General features: G+C 38.4%; 1 protein-coding gene across 1 annotated transcript in view; it reads right to left on the reverse strand.

The window, feature by feature from the left end:
• Positions 1 to 23554, reverse strand: part of NCOA2 (nuclear receptor coactivator 2) — a 197257-nt gene that overhangs the window by 21720 nt on the left and 151983 nt on the right. Inside the window, exons 12-17 of the mRNA XM_084282656.1 lie at positions 21266 to 22535; positions 12383 to 12593; positions 8413 to 8622; positions 6223 to 6438; positions 5442 to 5571; positions 1293 to 1458 (exon numbers count right to left, since the gene is read on the reverse strand). Of these exons, the coding sequence (XP_084138782.1) occupies positions 1293 to 1458; positions 5442 to 5571; positions 6223 to 6438; positions 8413 to 8622; positions 12383 to 12593; positions 21266 to 22535 (2203 nt within the window). The remainder of the gene's footprint in view (positions 1 to 1292; positions 1459 to 5441; positions 5572 to 6222; positions 6439 to 8412; positions 8623 to 12382; positions 12594 to 21265; positions 22536 to 23554) is intronic.

The raw sequence follows: 23554 nt of genomic DNA on the forward strand, positions 1-23554 counted from the left end.
AAATTTCAGTGCCCTCATGAAAGAAAGAATTTAAGCTCCTGTAAAATGTTTGATGGGTATTTTTAGAACATGTTCTAAAATGTGACAGTTCTCTTATTTGCAAAACCCTCTAAATGTTCCCACTGAGATATTAATTAAGTAGAAATACATTTAACAATAGGTGTGAAATAAAGCATTATTCATTGGGGGATGGTGTTCCAAAAGCTATATAATAGTGCACAGAAGTTTCACCCTGCAAAATTGAAGTTCACCAATAAATTGTATCTCCATAATAACACTTCACTGAGCTTTGTGTTGTACCAAATAGTCTTGGGGATAGTTTTCATATGTCCAGTATTTCATTGGTCCTATTTCATAGTTACAGATGGTGCATGGATGTGAAGAGATAAAAGTAGTATCTAAAATGCAGAGCTAGTTCAGAAGTTATCCCCAGGATGCTGATGAGTGCCAGGAAATGAAATGAGTATTCTAGGCTTGTCTGAGAATATTAAATCATCATATAGGTGCATAAGGCCGTTTTGGAAATACAATTCTGATGCCAGAAACATCAAGCACTAGCTTTTCTCCAAAACCTTTTTTATTTTTTTAAATACATTTTTGCACCATAAAGGACTGAAATGGACCAGAACCAAAGGAAAGCTAATAAAAAAGAATGGTGGTAGAAAAAAAATCAAACAAATTAATGCTGCTAAATATAGAAAACATGTTCCTATTTAATATATATATATATAGTTTTGAGTGCTTGGAATGAAATTCATTCTTTATCTCACATTAGTCAATAAAGACAATGAACTGTGGGTGAAATTACAGTTTTACTCATCCGAAAGCTTGCTGCCACCATAATACAAAGGTCTTGTACAAAATCTTGCTCTTCTGTTCCTACATATTCTTTTTTTCTTCTTTCCTATGCCTTATTTCTGGCCAAGATCTTACCTTTCTCCCACACAAAGCTGTTCCTCTGATCACCAGATAAGGAGAAGCCTGTTCATTTTTCAGGTTTGGTCAGTTTAGTTGTATAAAGCAAACTGGCTCAGCAAAGGTCAGAAGAAGCAGAGCTAGACGAGGGTGGCAGGGAAGGAAGTATACAGCTCGGGCTGAAGCAAGATTTTCAGGTGACATCAAGCTGTTAGAATGACTCCCACTAAAATACGTAACTCCATCTTAGCTTGTAAGAAGTGTATTATAATTCTCTTCTTCAACACGCATTCCCTCCACTGTCCACATAACCTCCACTTTGACAATATGTCCTTTAACCACAACACCTAATATACACAACGTAATGTCCACTATACCTGGCTAACCAGTTCTGGTATTCCTAGAGCTCTGTCGATTTCTTCTAAACCATCAAAATTCCTTAGTGCCATATAAAGCTGATCCAGGAGAGCACCCTCATCAGTTGGTGACTCTGATGAAGGATGATTACACAAGAGATCATCTGGTGAGCTGCCAAATGGTTGCCTGTGAAAACATGAATACAGCGATGGTAAACAGCTGTTGGAAAGCAAGAAATAATATCAGAGGATTAGTAGTCAAATTGAACTAACAAGTGGAGACAGAAATTACTTTAATAGCTGTCAATTTTGTTTAGAAACCTACTCTGGATGAAAGTTTGCTTCCCAAAGAAATAGTTAAATAGCATGATTAATGCCTGTCAAGACCCTTCAAGCACTGTGTATCTGACAAGCAAGCAAATATACTGAAGACATGCCTGAGTACTGATTTCATATTACAGAGAGGAGCATATCAGCATGGAAGTCAGTATACATGTAGAATATATTCATTGAACATGGAAGATTAAACATTTTTTTTTAAAGCTAACTGTACCTTTGACTTGTAACTGTTAGACTTAGTATAATGTCAAAAGTAGAGATGGCATTCATTTCCATAGATACTCTTAACTGGTTGTCTAGTAAGCTAAGAAAGCTTAAAGGGTCATATTGGGGTCCAAGGACTGCCTGAGCTAACACAGGCTGAACATCTGGAAGAGCTATCCAGAAGCATGAAAGAGCAGGAAGAAAAGGACATTCCCCTTTTGGTTTTCAGCAAAACACTTTATCAACTCAGCACATCTGATGGAATTGTACACTTGGGTACCAGTTTATGTACTTGGTTATATGCCTCAGAAAAGCATCAGCAAGAATTTGGATACTGCCAGGCCGAGTGTGCTGCCCTAGTAATCCTGCGTACCTCACCCTTGAATTTGTATGCAAACCATGCTTACTTGCACAGGCAGAATAAAGGTTTATGCCAAACCCGAAGGACAAAACTTTCTGAGAAATAAACTAAAACTGAAGTGACACCTTATCAACAGCCATACAACATCGTTTTGTTTTGCACAGTTCACACACAAGCCCTGCTTCACATACAATACTACAGGACTACAAGAGAAAATATAGAGCAAAGCATTCTGCAAGCAAGGGCAGCTACTATGTGCACATCGTGGTAGAATTCCTTTCCAGATAATTACTCAGGGAAAACAAAGGCTGTCACACATGGAAGGAGGAAAAAGCTCTATATGTGAATCCTTTTTATATGCCTGTTTGGAAAAACAAAAAAACACGTTCGTGTAGTTAGTTTCCATAATGAGATATATGGTTGCCATGGAAGTAAAATCTCTATGCCAAAGCTTAGCAGAAGGGAGGAGATGCATCATTAGGTTATACACCTAAAAAAACCCAAAAGACAGTAAACAAGAAAACTAATAAAATTATATTATTTTTAACTAGATCCCAGACAGTAAAATATGTGTATATTCCTTCAAGACACTGCAAAACTGTTAATCTGTCTCCTATATAGAAAAGTTTCTACAACTCTCACAAACAGTATTATAAATCAGCAAGGTGGAAGAGCAAAAACAATTCTTCAGTCAAATTTCTTAGAAACTTTAAAGATGACTTATAAATATGATCTGGGAACACAGACAATTAATGGGGCTAGCAATACAAAACAAAATCAAATGACAAACAAACAAAACCCAAGAACAACAACTTCCCAAAATTGTAAATGGGCATGAATAGATATAAAAAGAAAATGTTTAAAGCATTTGTCAAGTTCTGTACATGTCCTCGTTTCAGTTAGGACAGAGTTAACTAATGACAATTACTTTCTTTTCTTTCTTTTCAATTTCTTTTACATACTGGAATGATAATGTTTAATTTTTGTCTAAACAAATTTTAACTCACGTTTTGACTTTGTAACAAGTTACATTATATAATACTCAAGGAAACAATTAGATACCAGGCATTAATCCAATAAGAAGCACCAAACAATTCATCACCTCTACTTGGGGGTTATCAGATGCAGTGCAATGGGATTTTTTTCTTTCCACCACCTCTAAGGAAACTGTGAGAAATACAGAAACAACAAAACTGGAGAATTACCTGCCTGGCTTGTTGCACTGGGTTTATGTGGCAAGGTTTTGGTAGTAGGTGGACTACAGGGGTGGCCTCTATGCGCAGAGCCCAGCAGCTGACCCATGTCAGACCAGAGCCAGCTTCAGTTAGCTAAAAAAAGGGACCTACTGCTGGCCAGAGCTGAGCCAGGGAGTGATGCTGGTTGGGCCTCTGAGAGAGCAGATTGAAGGAAGGGGGGTGAAAAAATGCTGTGCAACAGGAGCTGGGAGTGAGGAGTGAGAACCAGACCTGCAGACAGTGCAGCAGGAGGGCAGGAGGTGCTCCAGGCATGCAGCAGACATTCCCCCTGTGGCCTGTGGAGAGGCCTCTGGTGGAGCAGGCTGTCCCCCTGCAGCCCATGGCAAGGAGCAGGACAGGACCAGAGAGAAGAGCCCACACAGAAGCAGGAGGTCTGGGGGGAGCTGCCACCCATCTGTGGGGGACCCGTGCTGGAGCAGTTTGCTCCTGGGGGATGGACCCCATGATACGGAACTGTGTGGGAGCAGTTCTTGGAGAACTGCTGCCTGTGGGCAGCCCACGTACAATCAATGCTTGGGGGAAGGAGGTGGTTGGGGGGTGGATGGGTGGAAAGTGTTGATAGTTTTTTTTTGTTGTTGTTTGTTTATCACTGCTCTAGCTTGTTGTTAGTAATAGGTCATAAATTTTATTAATCTTCCTATGCTGAGTCTGTTTTGCTTGTCACAGTAATTGTTGAGTGATCTCCATGTCCTTATCACAACCCTTGAGCCTTTTACATTTTATTTTCTCCCTCTTTGCCTTTGAGGAGGGGGAGTGAGAGAGCGGTTGTGGAGCTCAGCAGCCCAGCAGGGTAAAACTGCCACACTTGCTGATCACAATATGTGGTCCTGTGTTTTATCTTAGAGTATCATTATAAAAGTGAGTAAGTTATGTCAACAGTGCTTTTGGCATATGGACACCCTACCAGAGAGAAAATTAGCACAAAACATTTTGAAAAACTGGAAAAAAATAGAAAAGTAATAGAGAATATGCCACATAGTTAAATATATTTATAGTTAAATAGTTAATAGTTAAATAGTTAAACTATTTTATAATATTTTAGAACATCCTCTTGGAAAGAAAATTAAGATAACGTAGTCAGAAGGTTAAACTTCCTTCAAACAAACTTCTTCTGTCTGCTTCCTCTTCACTTCCTTTTCAACACTCCTATCTGCTACTGGAAAAGATATTCCAACTCACAAATTCAAAACATCTCAACATTTCTTCTTTATTTGTCTGTCCATTTTGTATCACATATACAATACGTATTTATCTAATTTAAGCTGCAAACTTTTTGAAGACACGTATTTATCTGATTTAAGCTGCAAACTTTTTGAAGACATATGTGTCTTTTTAGACAAGCATGCACTGCTTCTCATAGGTGTGACATTATTTAAAAGGCGTAATAATAAACAAAGTTAGCATTTCACATGTAGGCTAAAATAAACTGTGATTAAACAGTGGTGGCTCTGGTTACCTGAGAAAGAATTAACCTCGTGGAAGAGACAGCCTCCATTTCACTTCATTTTTCTTCCCTCACCTTTTACAGAATTTAGGTCAATTAAAAAACCCCAAATAAGAGAGGTGTTGCTGAAGTCCTGCACTACTAAAAACACTAACCTAAGGCAGGAAAAGACAGCTATGTTGTAAATACAAAGGCTCTGGCATTTTTCCACACTGAGTTTTAAATACTTTCTATGTACTTAACAGCACTATGCACTAACAAGAACACCACACAAACCAGACAGAATCATGCCCATATTCATGTATGAGAAGTGAAATTGATGAAACTATCTGCAGCACTGGCAGCATTCACAGTTACACATAACCTTCAATTCCTCCAACACATTACACAGCAAGAAGAGCATTTGTAAGTGTTACAAGAACACATACACATCTCATGAGCATAAAATACTACAAGTGTTAAATTGATATGCATTTGGTGAATATTTACACAGGACTTTACTTCCATGAGGCATATATACAAGCCTATAATATCTCTCCAAGTTTTGATGCATCACTAGGACTTACCTGTTCTGACCACCAAAAGTTGCCTGGTCTATAGGCAAGATGCTGTCTGGCCATGGTGCAGTCTGATTTGGAGGGGCCTGTTGTTGGCTGTACTGAGGTCCTCCTATGTTCATCTCCAATTCAGATGGCCCTAATCAAGGAAAAATAATTGCATATTTTTTTCTGCTTTCATGTTAATCCTTTCAGTTGAATTATCTATGTTACAATAAAACCATCAAAACAGTGAGAGTTGAGTAACATTACACTTAAAAGCACTGTGATTTTTTTGGGGTTAAATATCAGTTTTAAAATTAGAACAAGTAATGTAAGAACTGTGAAAGGATTCAAAACCATAAAGCAGCAAACATGACATCACAGATGCAAAAAAAAAGTAAGAAAAGCATTAAATAAAGGCAGTAGATAAGGTCAGTATCATAACAGGAATGTACTTGCTTTGGAGCTGGTCAAGTACAATGACAATATTCACAACATTTCCTCTTTAAAAAATCCACAGTCTTTAATGAGCAAGAGCAACTTCATATCCTCTTTCTTAGGAAATCCATACCACTATGGAGTTCAAGTGTATCAGGAACTGTTCCTATCAACACATGCATTAAAATTAACATTTCACACACCTTCCTTCCTAGTCCCACAGGAAGCTTTCACTGTGGAATAGAGTTCTCATCAAATCTATAATTGAAGTGAATTGAAGTGATTTGTTTTTTCTCCTGCTTTTATCTTTGACAATGCAGTGCATACAAAAAGTCCCAACTCCACAAACTCCACATACGTGCAGACTTACCCATATTCATGACCTGAGATGGAAGCATCTGCCTTGGGCCAGGCTGGTTGCTGGGTCTCAAGGGGATGCTAGCTGTGGGGTTGCGGATCATGCCTGCTTGCACCGGCCTGTTCATGGCACTAGCGGTGGGTGCACAAGTCACCCTCACAGCAGAAGCCTGGCTTCCCCAGTCTCCAGATGTCATGGCAGGTCGTGGGGCACTGCCGCTGATCATTCCTGCACAAAAGCCAGACAGATTCAGGTGTGGGAACTTAGAGCTTCTTTAGCATTGCAATGGGCTGATGAGCTGAATTTTTAGAGATGAAAATGCAGCAGTTTCACTCAAAGCATATTGTATCACAACTGTTTGTCCAGATGTGCAAGGCTACAGAAAGATGCCTTACACTGCTTAGTCAAGGGAGTGGAGATTATTATATATTTTGCATGAGGAAGATCCTTTTATCATTTCTGAAACATTGTTGAGAGTAAGTGTTCCCACGTGTAGTCTGCAACAGGTGCTGAGGGTGTGTGGATAGCCCTAACTTCCTTCCTCAGGAAATGAATCACGTTTGCTGATGTGTATGTCAGTGCTTTACTTTCCAAGTGCTAAGTGAGAATGAAGACTTGAGTACCAACATGTTATCACTACACATGCTTACAAGCTAGAAGGATTAAATTTAAATTCGCATTCTGCAAACATCTTTTTGTAAGTCCTTTCATTCATAGCCTAGAGCCTTCTTAGCTTCAAGGCTTACCCAAGATAATCTTGAACCAATATACAGTGCAGGGAAATTACTCACAGGAACTTTCCGATAGATGCTGAAGTTCATTACCGTTATTTTAGGGGAAGTCCTCCTACATCTACTGTAAACAACTGATACAGTTTATTTACATTTGGAATATACACAACACTACACTCTGACAGTATTAAAAGAAACAAACAACAAACAAACACACATGTAAAAAAACATAAAACAATGCTCACACCCGCAGACATATATTCATACCATTTATACATTTTGATTTTATACAGTCTAGAGAGCAGATAAAATGCGATTTTCAGATTGGATTACTGCTCATTCTAGTTGCATTTTGCAACATCCTTAAATGAATGTTAAAAGCCAGCTAAATAATTATTATTCATTAGTTCAATTATTCAATATACAACCAAGGAGAAAAACCCTCTGAAGAGAGTAACTGTTTCATCTGCTGTGCAAAATTTGCTTCAATATTACATCCTCAGGTTTGTTCTGTTTGTGTACATATTCTATCAGCTGAAATATGTGGTGTGCTAGAGCAAATGGCAGGAACACAGATAATACTTGCTAACTTGTATACATAAGATGAATAACATCCTCAAATATGTATACAGAAGATGAAAGTAATAGGGCACTTGAAAGACTGCAAGTTGACCTCTAAACGACTCAAATAAGATATTTCAGAGTCTGTCACTGCATCTTTTTTTTTTTTTTTTTAAACTGATGCAAACTAAATGTAAAATTTTGGGAGTGAGTAGCTAGCTGAAAGGACTTAATATACCCATTTATTCAGCTTTCTTAGCAGTTGTTTCATACTTGAACAGTCTTGGACTATGTACCAGTAACTTCATACAGTATTAAGACAACATGAAGAAATCAATGCACTGCAGACCAGACACAATCCAGGACAAGGGGCAATACCATTACAAGATCTGACGGTTCCTGAAAAGTTTGTTTCAGCAAATGATGAAAGTATTAGATTTTCTTTACGTTAAAATGAGAATTAAGGCTACTAAGTAAAGGATAACTGAGGGCAACAGCAGGGTCAGATACACATCATAAGGGCAACAGTAGTGTCCACAATTTTGTTTTTGAAAGGACCTGCACAAAGAAGTGGAATGCTTCATTTATTTACTTTATTGAGGCAGAAAGATTTGATTTTTACCTAAGCCTCAGCTGAATCTTGAACATTGATGTGAACAGACTCTAACTGCCAATACAATGTGTGTGTCTAGAAATATTAAGGGAAGTGAGAAGTAGTGCAAAAAGAGCATGCCTAAAAACATGTAGAAAGTTCAAAGTAGATATGCCAATAAGTAATAGCACACAACACATTTTTTTTCCAAACTGTTTGTACACATATGTTCTGTACTTGTTAATAACCCCAACATTAAGTTATTTGTGATGTAGTCTGTTAATCAAGCACATTAAAACAAACAGAAAGACTTCTTACCTGCGCTACTGTTTCCTAAAGTTCCTTGACTTCCTATCATCCCTTCATTCCGGCCCATCAGTCCCGGCTGAGGTATTACTGAATATGGGCTACTCGTCCTTATGGGTGGAAAAGCTCCTGCACCTGTTGGGTTCTGCAGTGTGATGTCAAGTGGTAAATTCTGGTTTGGTAATAACCTGCCCAGTTGCCCTGCTCGTGGGTTATTAAAAGCTAGACAGGAGGAGCAAACAAAAAGCAAAGTTACAAGAATGGAAACTTCACTCGTTAAAAAAAAAAAAAAAAAAGGAACCCAAACACACTTTAAGCTCTTGGGTTGAGCTATTTATTTAATGCTCCATTCTATATCAGTCTGAGAAACATCCCTTCTTGACATTTTCATGTAACTTTCAAAATGGAACTTTCTGACACTGAAACAGCTATTAGATATGTTTTTAAAAACTTAAATGATGCAATTTAACTTACAGAAGAGACACTTCAGGAAAACATACCACTGTGTGATGTGCATACTACTGCCAGTTAATCTCATACCTAGTAGAACTGTAACTGTGTACAGATGTCATCCTGAGGCAGATTGTAAGGAATTATCTCAGTCTTGAAAGTTATCTAGCATAAGCTGTGTCCTTGAAGAAGTTACCAAAATTAAACACAGATTGAGACTATATTGGATCTTGTAGCACTGTTTCTACATCTCATTCCTATTTTTTTAAAATATATTTTTGTTATTAATGAAAATAAATACTTTCATGATTCAGCAACAAAGAATAAATGGTCCAGATTTAGATCTATAACACCATAATGTTCTGGTAAACAGAACTGTGCTTGATGATTACTGTCATCTTTATATAACTATTTTCTTCCGTTGAGATGTTCTGTGTTCTTAAAATCAGTTTCTGTAAAGAAAACTGAAGATTGTCTTAGAAAAATGAACTTCAGAACTTGATTGGCAAACATCTGTTTCAGCTGGTCTTTGGAAAATGTTCAAATGCATGAAACTGTCTCCTACATTCACAAGCAGTTCTCAAATGTCAGCTAAACACTGACCATGTGCCTATATGACTCCATTTCCATTTATATAAAAAAATACATATATACACATTTTTGTAAAATTGTTATTTGCAATAATTTATGATAGCTTCCACTAGGAGAGTTTCTGATTGAACAGCAAGATGACTTCTGCATTTTTAAGTTCACCACATTAGAAAGGATTCAAAGAATTTCTTTCTTATTTTAGATCAAAGCAGTAGTGATACTTCTGAATTTGAGAACTTAGACAAGGTTTATCTATCTTGTTTATAAGTATGGAAACATCTTTTTACAAAGGTCTCTTTTTTTTTTTTTTTTTTCTTATTCTGTGAAACCAGATTATAGGAATTCTCTCTACATATATAAATTTTCTGTTAGGTGAATTTGCTTGTATGTATGTAGAAGGAATAAATTACATCACATACACCTAACTCCTAACCATGAGATCAAAATTTTGTCTTCACTGTCTGTTTAGACAAGCAAGCAAAACTTACTTAGGAGACAAAAATGACTTTCCCAAGTTTAGGGGCACACTAAAGTTTGGATTTATCCAAAGTTTATCACTATTGATAATTTCAGAACAGTTTTCCCCTGTAGTTTGAAAAATCACATAGATGAGTAACTTATTGTTATAGGGACAGCTTTGAAAGCAATCATGGACACTACAAAAAGGAAAGCTGGAAGTGCAGCACAAAATAACAACACGGATGATGAGACATGACTGTGCTCTACTGTTGGTCAGGATAGGACTGAAGGAAGGTCTCTGTCCCCCAGGCATCAAAATCTAAAAATCTAGCAAACCTAACAGCTTTCAACAATTAAAAAAAATAAAAATTAATGGGTTGAAGCATTTAAAGTATTTTAATGTAAAACCTTTACAAAATGAAAGGTAGTTATTTCTTTGAGAAGAAAAAAAAAAAAAGAATGAAATTGTATATGATTTGACATTCATTCTACATCGCTTTTCTGTGAGCATACAAAAAGCCACTCATTATTTCTATGCACCTGTTTTGTGTACGCTCTTCTACTGAAGACAAGGCAGAAAATTCCTAGGGGAATTAGGCACAGACACAAGACTATGGAAGCTAGGGGAAAAATTTAAGGATTTTAATTTACAAGGGAAACAAGATGCCTCCTTTTTAAAACTGCTGCTACCCACCAAGATGTTCTCATTTATTGTCATACTGTTACTGTATTGTCAGTAGCTTTGAAAGCACATTTAAAGCCAAAGATGTGAAAAAGTTCCTTTGTGCTATGTTATACACAGATATAGAGTCAATAATACTGTGTTTACACAATTACATTAATTTACAATTAAAACCAATATCCTGTTTGACAGTACTGCACATTAAATGTTTTGGTACTATGCATCATCTAAATGACTCATCAAAATTTAAAGATTTAGCCCAGCAAACCCTCTGACAAAAGTAAGATGGCAAAACAGTTCTTTTACATTGTGGTAATAAAGCCTGATACAACATGAAAAAAGACCATCATTGGTCATAAATCTTACTACACAATACCTAAATACATATAGAGAAATATAAATAAATAAATGACAGACTGAGTCATCAAAAATTCATTGTCTAGCAATGAAGATGTTAACATTTTCCTCGAAGAAACTTTAGGAAATGAGCAGTTTACATCCCATTTAAAAAGGATGTGGATAAGAGAAAGGAATATCACAGAACGACTTTGGTTGGAAATGACCTCTAAAGATCACCTGGTTCCAATCCCTCTGCCATGGACAGGGGCACCTCTTTCACTGGACAAGGTTGCTCCAAGTCCCAACTAACCTGGCATTGAACACTTATCAGCTAAAGGAAAGGCTTAACTCTGGAAAGCCAAAAAGAACCAACAGACCTTGCTTCAGAAAGAATATACTAAAGATTTCAGATGACTTATGTGCTGCTGCTGTTAGTACTCCCATACTTGCATTCAGTTTCAACGAATAATAATTTAAGGTTGTGAAATGGCTTTAATGTAAATTTAAACATTAATATCTACTTAAACATTTCTAAGAAATAATTTGAGTTCGTTTCAAGTGAACCGGTGTTATTCTTTAAAGAAAAAATATTTTCATATAATCATATACGATATTATATAATCATATACTGTATCATATAATCAAAAATACTTTCATATAATAAATTCTTATTAAAAATGTGCTCTAAACACTTTTATTAAAAACAAAAAGCCAACAAAAAAAATCACACCAGCACTACACATTTAAGGAAGTGAACAGATGCTGCTATCCTAGCCTACAGGGGAAAAAACAATGAAGCAGTGACCTTGTATGCTATTTTCTTCAACATTCATAGCTGATAACACTCTTACTTTGCTTGCTTGCCACTATTTTATGGTGGCATACTAACATTTCAATCCCTGTTTTCAAGTTAATTGATAAAGTTAAGGAACACGGTCAGCTGGAAGTGACTCAATTAAAAGCCACAATTTCAAATTAGATTTATGCATTCATCTTAATCATATTTCTTTCTATTTATCCTGTGGTTTTAGAAGAATATTTTCTTTCATCCTTTGGAAAGCCTCACTTATCCCTTTTACTGAAAGATCTGCTGAAAAAGAGCAATCTACGTCAACAGAAAATGCAAATGCTCATGATGCCAAGAACACTGCAATAGCAGCATCCCATAACTGTGGAAGGGGAAATCCGTTCTGACAGAAACATTTAATTTATTTTGAAATCTTTCCTTATATCTCCTCAAAAGGGCACCAATTTGCAGCGCACCGTGTGAATTAGATGTAATCTCCAAACGTGTTTCAAAATGAGACGACCGCAGATGGCGCTAGGTCATCACACAAGACTAAGGAAAGGCTGAGAAACTGCCTTGGTTCCTCGCCTGCCTTGACAGGGGAGGAACAGACACCACAGCCCCCGCTTTGGGACTTCACAAGCTTTTCCTACACGCGCGCAAGCCGGACTCACTGCTCTGTGAAATCCTCATTGCTGGTTTCTGGGTGGCCACAGCCGCTCCGGGGCTGCCGTCACTGGTGAGCTGCATGAGGTCATTGATGATGGCTTGCTTGTCGACCGAGCCTGCTGGCGCGCCTGGGCGGCTATCTGGGAAAAGCTGCGGTAACTGGCTGTTCTGTAGGTCATCCAGAATCTCCTCCAAGTTATCCAGCTCACTGCCTGGCTGCAAGCAAAGAAAACATGGCACACGTTGCTGCTTGCCTGCTGTCGGTGTCCTGCTCATGCCCTGTTGCACCTGCACTGGCTTCAGATGTTCCCTCCAAGAAGCCCAGTGCAAAGCTCACAAAGTTGTCAAAAAGGGACAGTGCAGCCTTCCCTGGGCTCATCTAGCTTGCTCTTGGAGAGCCCTGGCATTGCAGGCATTACTGGCACCCCTTCAAGACCTTGGCATGGGTACATACAAAGAGCCACATGATACGTACCTCACGCCAAAGGGAACCAGGAGGCTTCTTGTCATGATCAGTGCAGGCGGTACATGTAATTTGGCAGTGAAAGAAATCCCACAGTGATGAAGATGGGGATTTATGTAGGTAAAGCAAATATTTCTTTCAGCACAGTCGTATTTCTAGTCTCTTTATGACTTGATTAAAAGCATATGATGAAAAAGTTACTTCATGGCTAAGACAATTCCCCTCATGTATTTTCTTTGTTACATTAAAAACCATAACAATGAAGAACTGTATAGAAGTTAACTGGCAAGAAATGCACGTTTCAATGATGCTGTGTAAATTAACAACTGTCAACTAGTTAGTAGATTTAAGAACTTATTTTGATCACAACTTTTCAAATCTGTGAAAGTAACCTGTCTACAGCAAGAAAAAAGAGAAATCTAGTTATGTACCCCTCAACAGAAATTTAACATGAAATGAAGATGGTAAAAAGATTAAATTCATCCTATACTAACACAAATATTGACCCGCATATATTTCTTAAAAATGTTGATTTTCACCGGTAATGTTTTTGCCTTATTTGTCTATAAACACTGAGAATTAAAATCTTTTGCTCACTCAGAGTTGGAAATTATTACAAGCGTATACTCTCCAATTCTAAAACTAAATAGGCAAGGCATTACCAACTTTTTTGTGTAATAGATACAAATAAGCAGTACTGCCTCAGTTACCACTAAGTTTTAAAGGAAACATTTTTTGACAGTATTTATAACAAAAATCAACCTCAAATCAGTACCTTTAAAAAAAAAAAACAAACTACAAACATAGAAGAGAAGCAGTGAGCGAGCAGACAGACTCAACAGATGGGTACCACAGAAACAACAATACAAACATGCACACACTGTGATACCATTCTTCCTGTTCTTTTTTGTCCCACCACCACATCATGAACATGATCGCTTATTCACAGCATGCTTGCATTGCAGTCACCAGGCAATATAGAAATACCTGAGATGAAATACCTTCAAACTATCTACCAAGGCACTCAGTCTAGTTAAGACACAGTGTGCTAGTGCTGTATTAAACTGCTGCTGCCACTGCTAATCTGCAGACATAGCTAAGATGTCCCTAGGTTACATCTCTACATACCTTTTTGGGATGATTTGCTGCAAATAAACATGGTATTACACTTTACTCCTTCCACATGACCTCGTACACCTATAGATCAAGCTATATAGTGCAGAGAGGGAAGAGTTTACTCTGTTAAAAAACAGCACGTGGGTGATTTGGAGGCTGGTGTTAGTGGCAAAGTGGTAGGAAATCACAGAACCAAGAGGACTGGAAGAAATGTAAAGCCTCAAGGCAGAAAACCAGTGTCTGCCATTTCCAACAGAAGTTGATATAACCTCTTGCTAAAGACAGGCAGTGACAGAAAATCCACAGCTTCCCAAGGGAATTTCTTTCAGCACTCTGCCATCCCTACTGTTCAAGTTTTTTTTTTTTTTCCCTCAGTGTCAACACAAAACATCCCCCACTGGAATTTAGTCCCTTCCTTCCTGTCGTATTTGGAATCTGGAGAACAAATTGTGTTCCCCTTTCTTCTTCTAATCTTTTCTGTATTTGAAAGCTGCTTTGTACTTGTGTTTTGGGGTTTCAGGCTAAAATTAAGTAATTTCAGCTTTTCAAATTTTCTTCATCGTATAGCGTATTTTCAAGACCTCTTATCATTCGCGATGCTCCTGTAGCCTGCCTTCAGTTCGTCCACACTCTTGTTGCAGTGCAGTGTCCAGAACAATACTTCCAGAGGAAGCCTTGCAACTGCTGAGTAAAGCAGAAAGTTTACACATTTGATGGAATGTTGCAGAAAAGCCTGTGATTTTTTTTCATCACATGACATTACTGATTCTCATTTATCATTATCGCATTTGTTCATCCTGAATATTCTCCTAATAATTTTCCAACATATCTCCTAGTTGCAAATCAAGTTGAATTCCTCAAAATAAAGTTGTCCTCCAAAGTATTTGCAGACATGCGAGTATCACCTGCAGCCTTACTAAGTGCATCAGGTATTCTTGCATCAGGTCATTTAGGTTAACAAAAATACTGAATATCTCCAGACGCTGCACAAACTTCTGCAGTACCTCCATTATGACAATGAATCCTTAAATAACTACTTTGTGTGTAAGGATTTCCAGGCAGCTTCCTACCCACTCACAGTAGTTTCATCTTGACCATGCATCTCTGATCTGCTTACGAGAACACCACGTGTAACAGTGCCAAAAAGCTTTGCTAAAATCAAGACACACAGCATATACTGCTTCAGCCAAAAAGCCTGTTACCCTGTTGCAGATGGAAAATAAATGGGTCTGACATTGCCTGCTCTTGACAAATCCCTCTGATGCCTTGCTACCTTCCAGGCTTGCACAAGCAGTTTGGTTGACACAGCACACCAACAGAAAAGGTCGAGCCAGGAGAAATTGAATGTCATTAGAAGAAGCCTAAATCATTAAGCAGACAGGTGATAAGCAGATTCAAAAAGGCACTCCAAGAGACAGTTGAGAGATGTTTACAGAAGCTGCATTTTGAGCACTGGGAGAGCTGGTAAAAGAAGCCTGCAAGAGCCAGTAGAGGAGACTGATGTAGAGTATCATGAATTATAAAAGCATGATTCAATACTCTTTGGGGGAATTAAGACATATGGCCTTCATTAAACATATTTTAGAAAACAGCGAGGGAAGTTTTTATACATTGCAGGGTTTTTTTCCTTTTGTTATGTGCGGGACTTTGTGTCTTTTTTTTTTTTTTTTTTTTTTTTTAATATTCTGGCTACTGCTTTTATTTCTTTAAACATCAGACATTAAAAAAATAAAAACCAAACAAACAGAGAAGAACATATTGATCCAAATGTGTCAGAAAACTGCAATCCCCAAGATGCTTTTAATTCCTCTCTGGAAGTGCCAAAGAAAGGCCAAATAAAACAGATGTATTTTAACAATTTTAACAATAAAAAGACAACTTTTTTTTTTTAATTTTAACTTTAACGCAATCAATATAGAGTATTATTTCTTATTTTTTTGATGAGATGAGGGTTCTCAACAGTTGCAAAAGCTCCAAGTTAGTTTTAGCTATGATGTTAGCCTAAGACTTTCCAGACCCACCCTCAGATGGCACCATATCTGCAGAAACTAGTGTTAAAATCTGTACTTGGTTAGTTTGATGGGATTTTTCTTTTATTTATATACTGTATTTATTTTGCTAATGGCCTAAATTGAACTTTATGTAAATAAAAGGCACACCCTAAACTCCCTCTAAAACTATTATTTGTCGTGAATTAATATATATATATATATTTCTGATAAAGTGCAAAGGAGCACAAAAAAGTTCTTGTGCTAACTAACTCTAAGCCACACAATTATTACAATCTCAGTAGAACTGAGAAACTAAGTCGTAGAATACATTAGACAAGTTCTGCTTGGAAATATTTTTCTATTTGAAAAATTACCGACTTTTGAAGATCACCATCATAGAGAGGAGGTGGAATCAAATATTAATAAAATTCTTTCAGCACTACTGACGTACAGTTACACCTAAGCATGAAGTTTGGCTTCCAAACGTTGCCATGCCTAGATTCCACTGGGGGGATCTTCCCGTGGATTTAGGCCTGGATGTGTCCTAAACCCTGCACCCTCTGGAGAACTCTTTTCCACCATGGGCAATGCCCACGACTTGCACTGAGGCCTTATTCCAAACTTCACACACATATACACTTCCCTTACAACCACACATGACAGAGGCACCTTGAACTTTTTCCTTACAACAGGATGACTTTTGGTGGGGACACAAACTGGGGATTATATAAGGCAAATATAGTTTCAAATTAGCTCATTAGCTACCTCCTCAGCACGGGCAAAACATTTGGCCATGAAAGATAAACAAAATAAAAAGATAAACAAAAACCTAATCTCTGCTCCAAACTGGCCACAAATTAAAGGATTAAAAAGAGGGAAATCTAAGTCAGAAGTGAAATCAATATAGTCCCCGACTGCAGTAAACACACATTTGGCTAGATATCCTGTTTTATTATAAGGATAATCTACTACTTATAATCTAACTTATGGAAACTGTTTTCTAGATCTCTAATTAGAAGCTATTCAGAAAATGAAAGCCCCATTCTAGGGTTTTGATATAATTTCAAGAAGAAACACATGTCCATCATTAATCCAATGGATTCTGGACATTAAGAAACAGCTTTTTGGATGATAAGGATGTGTGTAAAGAAAATATTTCAGTATCGGGAAGATACTAGTTTCCATATAAAACAAGAGGGCTGCAGTGTAGACAAGAAGTGCGAGGAACACCAGAACCATTTCTGAATCTGGGGAGAAAAAGGTACGTGCTTATGAAGATTTCTGGAATAGCACCAGTGGAGGCAGAAGTGTTACAAAGTTCCTGTCAGACAAACAGGTTGTCTATATTGTCTGCTGGCTAAATGAGCAGCAAATACATTTTGAGATAAGGATTTAATTTCATGCTATGCCAAGTGCTTTCTCGGAGAGTAAGTCATGTCAAGTTTCTACATCTTGGTTTCTTTATCTGAAATATGAATGTAAATGCACAATTTTACAAATGAGTTTTGCAGCACAAAACATACAGCAAAACAGAATGTTTCTTTTGTAAGGCAACACACGACACTGTCCAGTACATGATATTTCTGTGATGCTCCCCAGTGCTTTCACTCTCCTACCCTCTGAGCTGTTAGCCAGTCCCAACAGATCTGACAAAGAACAGCAGCCTCAGATAAACCAGGTTTCTCAAGTGTTTCCTAAGTCTGTGATGGAGTAGATGAAAGAGATCCAGTTATTGTCACTGCTAAGGTAAGGGGCAAAGATAGCAGCAGTCCTGCTCCTGCCAGTGCCTCCCCGGCAGGTCTCTCTCTCGTCCTCTCTCCTCCACAGCAGCCTGAACTGGAATAACAATCAGCCTGATAGAGCTCGATAACCATCACCATGCCGAGGAAGGGAAAAAGGTGCAGAGGCACTGGAAATATTCTCTGCCATTTGAGAAAGGCTTCCTGTCAGTTGCTGGTCTCTGCAGAAGTGTATGTTTAAACACGCTACCTAGAAGGCTGCTATTTTTAGGTCGGTGGTGCACTTCAAAGCATTTCCTGTTCAGAAAGTCACACCAAAAGTAAAAGGAGAAAACGTAATGGCTCTTCTGCCCCCGAACGGCCCTTGCAGAGGCCATCCCAGTGCCGTTCCACAGCAGTTTCCAGAGAAACTGAACATTCAAGTGACTAATTACTTAAAAATACAACATTCCTCAGGGAGAAGAAGTCTTAAATAAACCTGCAAAATAGGTAACACAAGCACACAGCTAATTTTTACATATGGGAGGAAGAAGGGGGGCAGGGAAAAGGACACAGGAGGATGGAAGAATTTAGCACAAGAATCTGTGTTCTAGTCTTGTACTAAATAGTTCCAGCTTTGATCTAAATTTAGGCAATGAGCACTTCCTGTGGGAGACCGTCTTCCAAAGCTGAAGAGGTTTTGATGCTAAATATTTTCAGTGATTTTATAATTGGAGTAAAGTGGTTATTTGTTTAAAGGCCTGGCCTTCAGCTAGATAAATGCTTACATTATTTTATATTCCCCACCATTTCCTCTCCTACTCCATGTTGGATTTCTCTTGTTTATTCAGCTCCAGGTTTCACAGCATTTTAAGTAGGTTTTAAAACTCTATTTAAAACCTACAGGAACAACAAAAGCCCCTCTGTCATTATCCAGCAGCCTTACAAGGCAGCTGTGGAACTGGCTTCGCCTTGCTTCAACACTGGGGAAGCCCCAGCTCTCCAGCCCTCATCACTCCATCATGGCTCCTGCTCCTTCGTGTTTTCCTTATCAGCTCCTGGCCCTTCCTGCACCTCCAGTCCCTTCTCTCTTGGGAGAAAACCTTGGTCTTCAGACTTTAAGAAAAGGCAATGTATCTACAGTCCATACTCTAGCCTCCTCAAATCCCTCCCTCAACCTCAGAAACATGAAGTCTAAAAATAAAAAATGAACAGACTATTCATTTTTAAAAGTTCATAATGTTGGGGACCCGTTTTTCAAATGTTTGAGGTCAGCAATACTTGAAGAAACTGAAGCCTCTTTCTGTAAAGTTAGTCTTTATAGCTACCTATTTACATTTAGGGTGAAACACAATCTGCCTGTCTTTGGTCACAGAAAAGTAAGGCAGCTCATTTAAACAAGCTGTCTAGGCTACCAGTAGTCAATAAAGACATCACTAGACAGCAGCTTACCTTCACTGTTTTAAACGCCTATCAGGAAAACATAATGCCCCACCAAGTATTTATGTACTTTTTCACCAGCCATAAGAGAAGCTTGTAGGACTAGCTTAAACTAAACTGTAGATAGCTACTTTCCAGAGGGGATAAAACCTGCCCCTTATGAATGGGTTCACAGCTAAGCTATTTTTTGTCTATTCTACAGAGATTATGAAAGAGAAGATTGTAATTCTATAAAAATTGTTGGTTTTGGAGCGTAAACCTTCTGAAGGCCACGATTTTGATCTTCTCAATTACTTACATAGAAGTAATTTTTTTGGTGACTACTAAATTCTACATTCTTGTGCAGTATCAGACACTCAGGACTGTCTCAAAAGCTTATTCTAGCCAGTTTAGCTGTGAATTTCTTGATGTTTTTCTAGCCTAGCAAAGTATAAATTCTCACTGAAAACCTGTGCCCTCCCTCTGCAGGTAGCAACAAAATACTAGCTGTATTCAGAACTATAGTAATATCTAGGCTTGAGGATTAATCCCTGCAGAAATTACTGTAATTTGACTCAGTTTCCCCCTAAAACATAGGAAGAATTTAAAAACCACAATTGTACCTACATAATGGCAATAGTTGTTAAATTCTATAAGAACAGAAGAATTAAAGCAACCTTAGAGAATGCTTGGATAACTAAAATTTTAACAATGCTTCGTCCACACTGCAGTAGCACGTTTGGCCTTTATGTTTTGTGATTATGACCATTGTTGAAAGAACTGCCCAATGGTTAGAGACTGCTGCAAGGGAAAAATAAAAACAAACAAAACCAACCAAACAAGCAAACAAAAACACCCCAGAAAATCCAATGCTATGCTGTAGGGCTAAGAAAGTTTTGTCTACCCCTCCTCAGCCTCAAGATGCAATATAGAAAATATTAAAAATATAATATATTTATATTTATAATGTATATAAATATATACACAAACAATATAAACACAGTATATTCACAAAAAATATCCAAGCCCAAGCCTATTCTGCACATTAAAAATATGTAATATTTTAAAAGTGAAGGATGTGTCCACAAATGAGAGTCATGAAATGTTTGCACAGTGTGTGATCTGATCATGATTTAAGAACGAAGGTTTCATGTACAGGGCACTGCCTAGGGATTAATGACCAGCTGGGAGTTGATAGTGTAGGACAAAGCTAAGGAACATTAATTCTAGCTAGTTATAAACTCCCCAGAAAATGTCTTATACTAAAATTAGTATTGTAATTACCCATTTTATAAATGAAACAGCAATACTGAAGTGGCAAATTGCTTCTGCAGCATCACTTTTCCCTGTAAAACTCTGAAATGGGAGCATTCCTGGTGACATGAACATGGTGCTTTTTGAAAGTGACGTCTGCACAGCCTATGAGATGACACATTTTAGAACAGGCCCTAATGACATACAGTTTATTAGTATGTTGGGTGGCACTGCAGCAAGAAATCTTGCACAGAACCCTAAGAAATTCTGGAAGCAAAATAAAATATACTGAGAGACATGATCCTGGCACTGAAAAACTAACCATCCACAGTGGCTGGGGTTGAATATAAAACTTTTTAAGTAAACAAAACACACCATCACCACAAAAAATTGGCATAGAAATAAGGGAAGCCTATTTGCCTTGATTTTAATTTGCAGGTCAAGTATAGCACAAGGACCAGTAATAGGTGGTATCAGTTCTTTCAAACAGCTCCCTGCTTTGCATGGGAGATGTGCACTTATTACTCTGGGCTTGGCCACGAGTGCATCTAGCTGTTCAACAACAGCCTGTGGGAAAAGCTGTCAATAATTTAGCATCAACCAACAACTGCCAGTATTTTCTCTTCGTATGACTACCAGCTAGGAAAAGTTGCCCAGTTTTCAGTCCCTGTGTCATCCATCTCCTCCCAGGCATGGTCTGTCAATCACACAACTGGTCTGCTCTTTTAGACAGAGTGATGACCACAACTTATTAACATAAATTGGAAAATGGAATGAAGATCAGATTTCAAAAGACAGGTAGCAGTTTGCTTATCAACAGCCTTGAATGTCAAGAAAGTACTGCCAAAGGAAGTCTGGAAAAAATTAAGATAGAAGGAACACAGACCATGAACACCTGATTTACACACAATGCAAAGATTTGCTTACCTGTTCATTAGGCTCAAAGCTTATCTCTTCTTTTTCCGTCCTCATAGCTATTAACTTTGTGCTACCTGAAGGGTCCGTCTTACTGTCCAACCTCTCCAGTTTTGGGGGTATGTCTGGTAAACCAATATCTTTAGTATCATCTTTATCTAGCAAGTAGCGAAGTAGTGCATTATTATTCTTCTTAGGACTCGCTGGCTCCTGTTTAACAGTCACCTCTGAACCAGGAGCTGTGCTACTGGACTCCTGGTTCAGTTCTTTTCCTGTGGCCTCTGCTGTGAGCTTGGCCAAATCTACAGGAGAACTACTGTCCTGCAATAGTCTGTGCAAAATTTTATGCTTCTCCTTGAGCGAGGTTCCATGTGCCGAACCAGACCCAGGCAACCCTCCCGTGGAGTCCTTGCTGACATCTCCCATGGTACTGGACAAGGGCGAAGGCTCCATCTGATCCGATTTGGTGGTCAGCAACTGTAAGAGCTTTGTCTGGCTTTTCCCGTCATGCAGCTTATTCTGTCCATCAGGTCTCTCGCCACTGACAACCGGTGGCATGCTGCTCTCACTGGTATCTTTCTGTTCTCCTGAATGGCAGCTGCTCTCTGCTTGTCCAGTTGTACCTTCTGATTGCTCCCCATAGAGTCCAAAGCAGTCTTTAGAGTCCAGGCTTCCCATCTTGCTTAGCTGGGGAGGATTCATATTCACAGGGGAATTTTGTAAATTTCCCATTTTTAGGTCAGGTGAAGCCAACGATGATCCTAGAGAAACTCCATGGCCCTCACTGAGGGCCTGAAGCGCATTCAGGGAACTGTTGGTGTAGTTATGGCTATTTCCTGTGCTGCTGCAAACTCCCACAGGCGAATGCAAGCTTCCTGCAGGGGAGAACTGACTAGGTGGGATTCGAGGACTGCCTGCCACTCCAGGGCTCACACGATGCCTTGGGGAAAGCATTGAGTTTGGCTGCCCTGGGTTCATGCCAGGGCTGCTTTGTGAGGGGCTATTCATTTTTAGTGCATAGTTACTACCCTGAGGAGTGGATGCTTGTATGCTTGACACATGGTTCATTCCCCCTGAACCACCAAACCTGCCTGCTGGCATGCCCATTTGTTCCTTTGGGCCATTTATGGCAAAATTTATATTGCTACTGATGGTCATATCCTGACCTGGGTTCCCACTGCACATGGCCTGATGGGCAGGGCTGCTGGAGCTAATGGGGTTCAATATCTTTCCCATTCCTTGTCCAGTCAAATCCTGATTCATTCCACAGACATTCTGCTCTCTATGTGGCAAGGGGAAGAAAAACAACCCATTAGCTAAAATGACAGTGGCCAACTTGCAATTACATTACAGAAAAAGAAGCAAAACCCCAAACCTCACTTTAAAATAACACAACAAACCTACGATTAAGAACAAATTGACAATTTGACAAAAGTGATATGCAACTACCAACATGGCTGAGCATTAACAGTATGGTTTTTCTGTAGCTCATTAACAAATCAGTAGAATAGAGGAAAAATTAGACCTCATCTAAATGACAGCCATTAGAAATGCAAATAGGTTATAATTTCAGACTCTTTCCCTTTAATGTATATCTTTCTTCTACAATTCAGCAAGAGCTAACTTTCATAACAGAGAAATCTCATCTTAAACATCTTAAACCCCCAAAAATGTGTGTTTTACAAGACAGCTGCAGACAGCTGTTCAATGGAGCTTTGAAAGTTTATGAGCAAGCCCCACCACAAGAGTGGATTGGGCTATTTGTCCACCAAGCTCATAGCCAAAAGAAAGTTTAAAAAGTCACATTCCTATACTGCCAGAGTATTTTGATGATGCTCCAAGAAGTATTTGAGCCAAAGAACTACTGGATACTACTCCAGAATGGGAATAATCTGTTAGCAATCCAGTCCTGCACAGGCAGTTAGAAAAAGAGAAGAAAACCACCATATATACACAAGCTGAAACTCAGATCTTAGAGTTGAAGGCTGTAAGATAGCAGAAACAAAGAGACATATGCACAGAAGAAAATCTTGCAAGAGCAGCTAGAGATCACTTCTCTTTTCCTCAGTAGATTTTAATCAGTTTATAGAAGGATGCAATATAGTTTTTACTTCTGTGCTAAAACTTAAATCAGAAAAATAAGGCATATTCCCAAATGCTAAAAGCTATAAAAGAGCCATAGTCAAGTAGATTAGGAAGAAAAAAAATAGATTCTGAGAAAAATCAAATCAACTCTGGACTTCCAAAAACAAATGCTAATGGAACATTCCTAATATATATTTTTGATTAGATTAAAAACAT

This window comes from Netta rufina, assembly GCF_964035555.1.
Source record: "Netta rufina genome assembly, chromosome: 2".
NCBI lineage: Eukaryota > Metazoa > Chordata > Aves > Anseriformes > Anatidae > Netta > Netta rufina.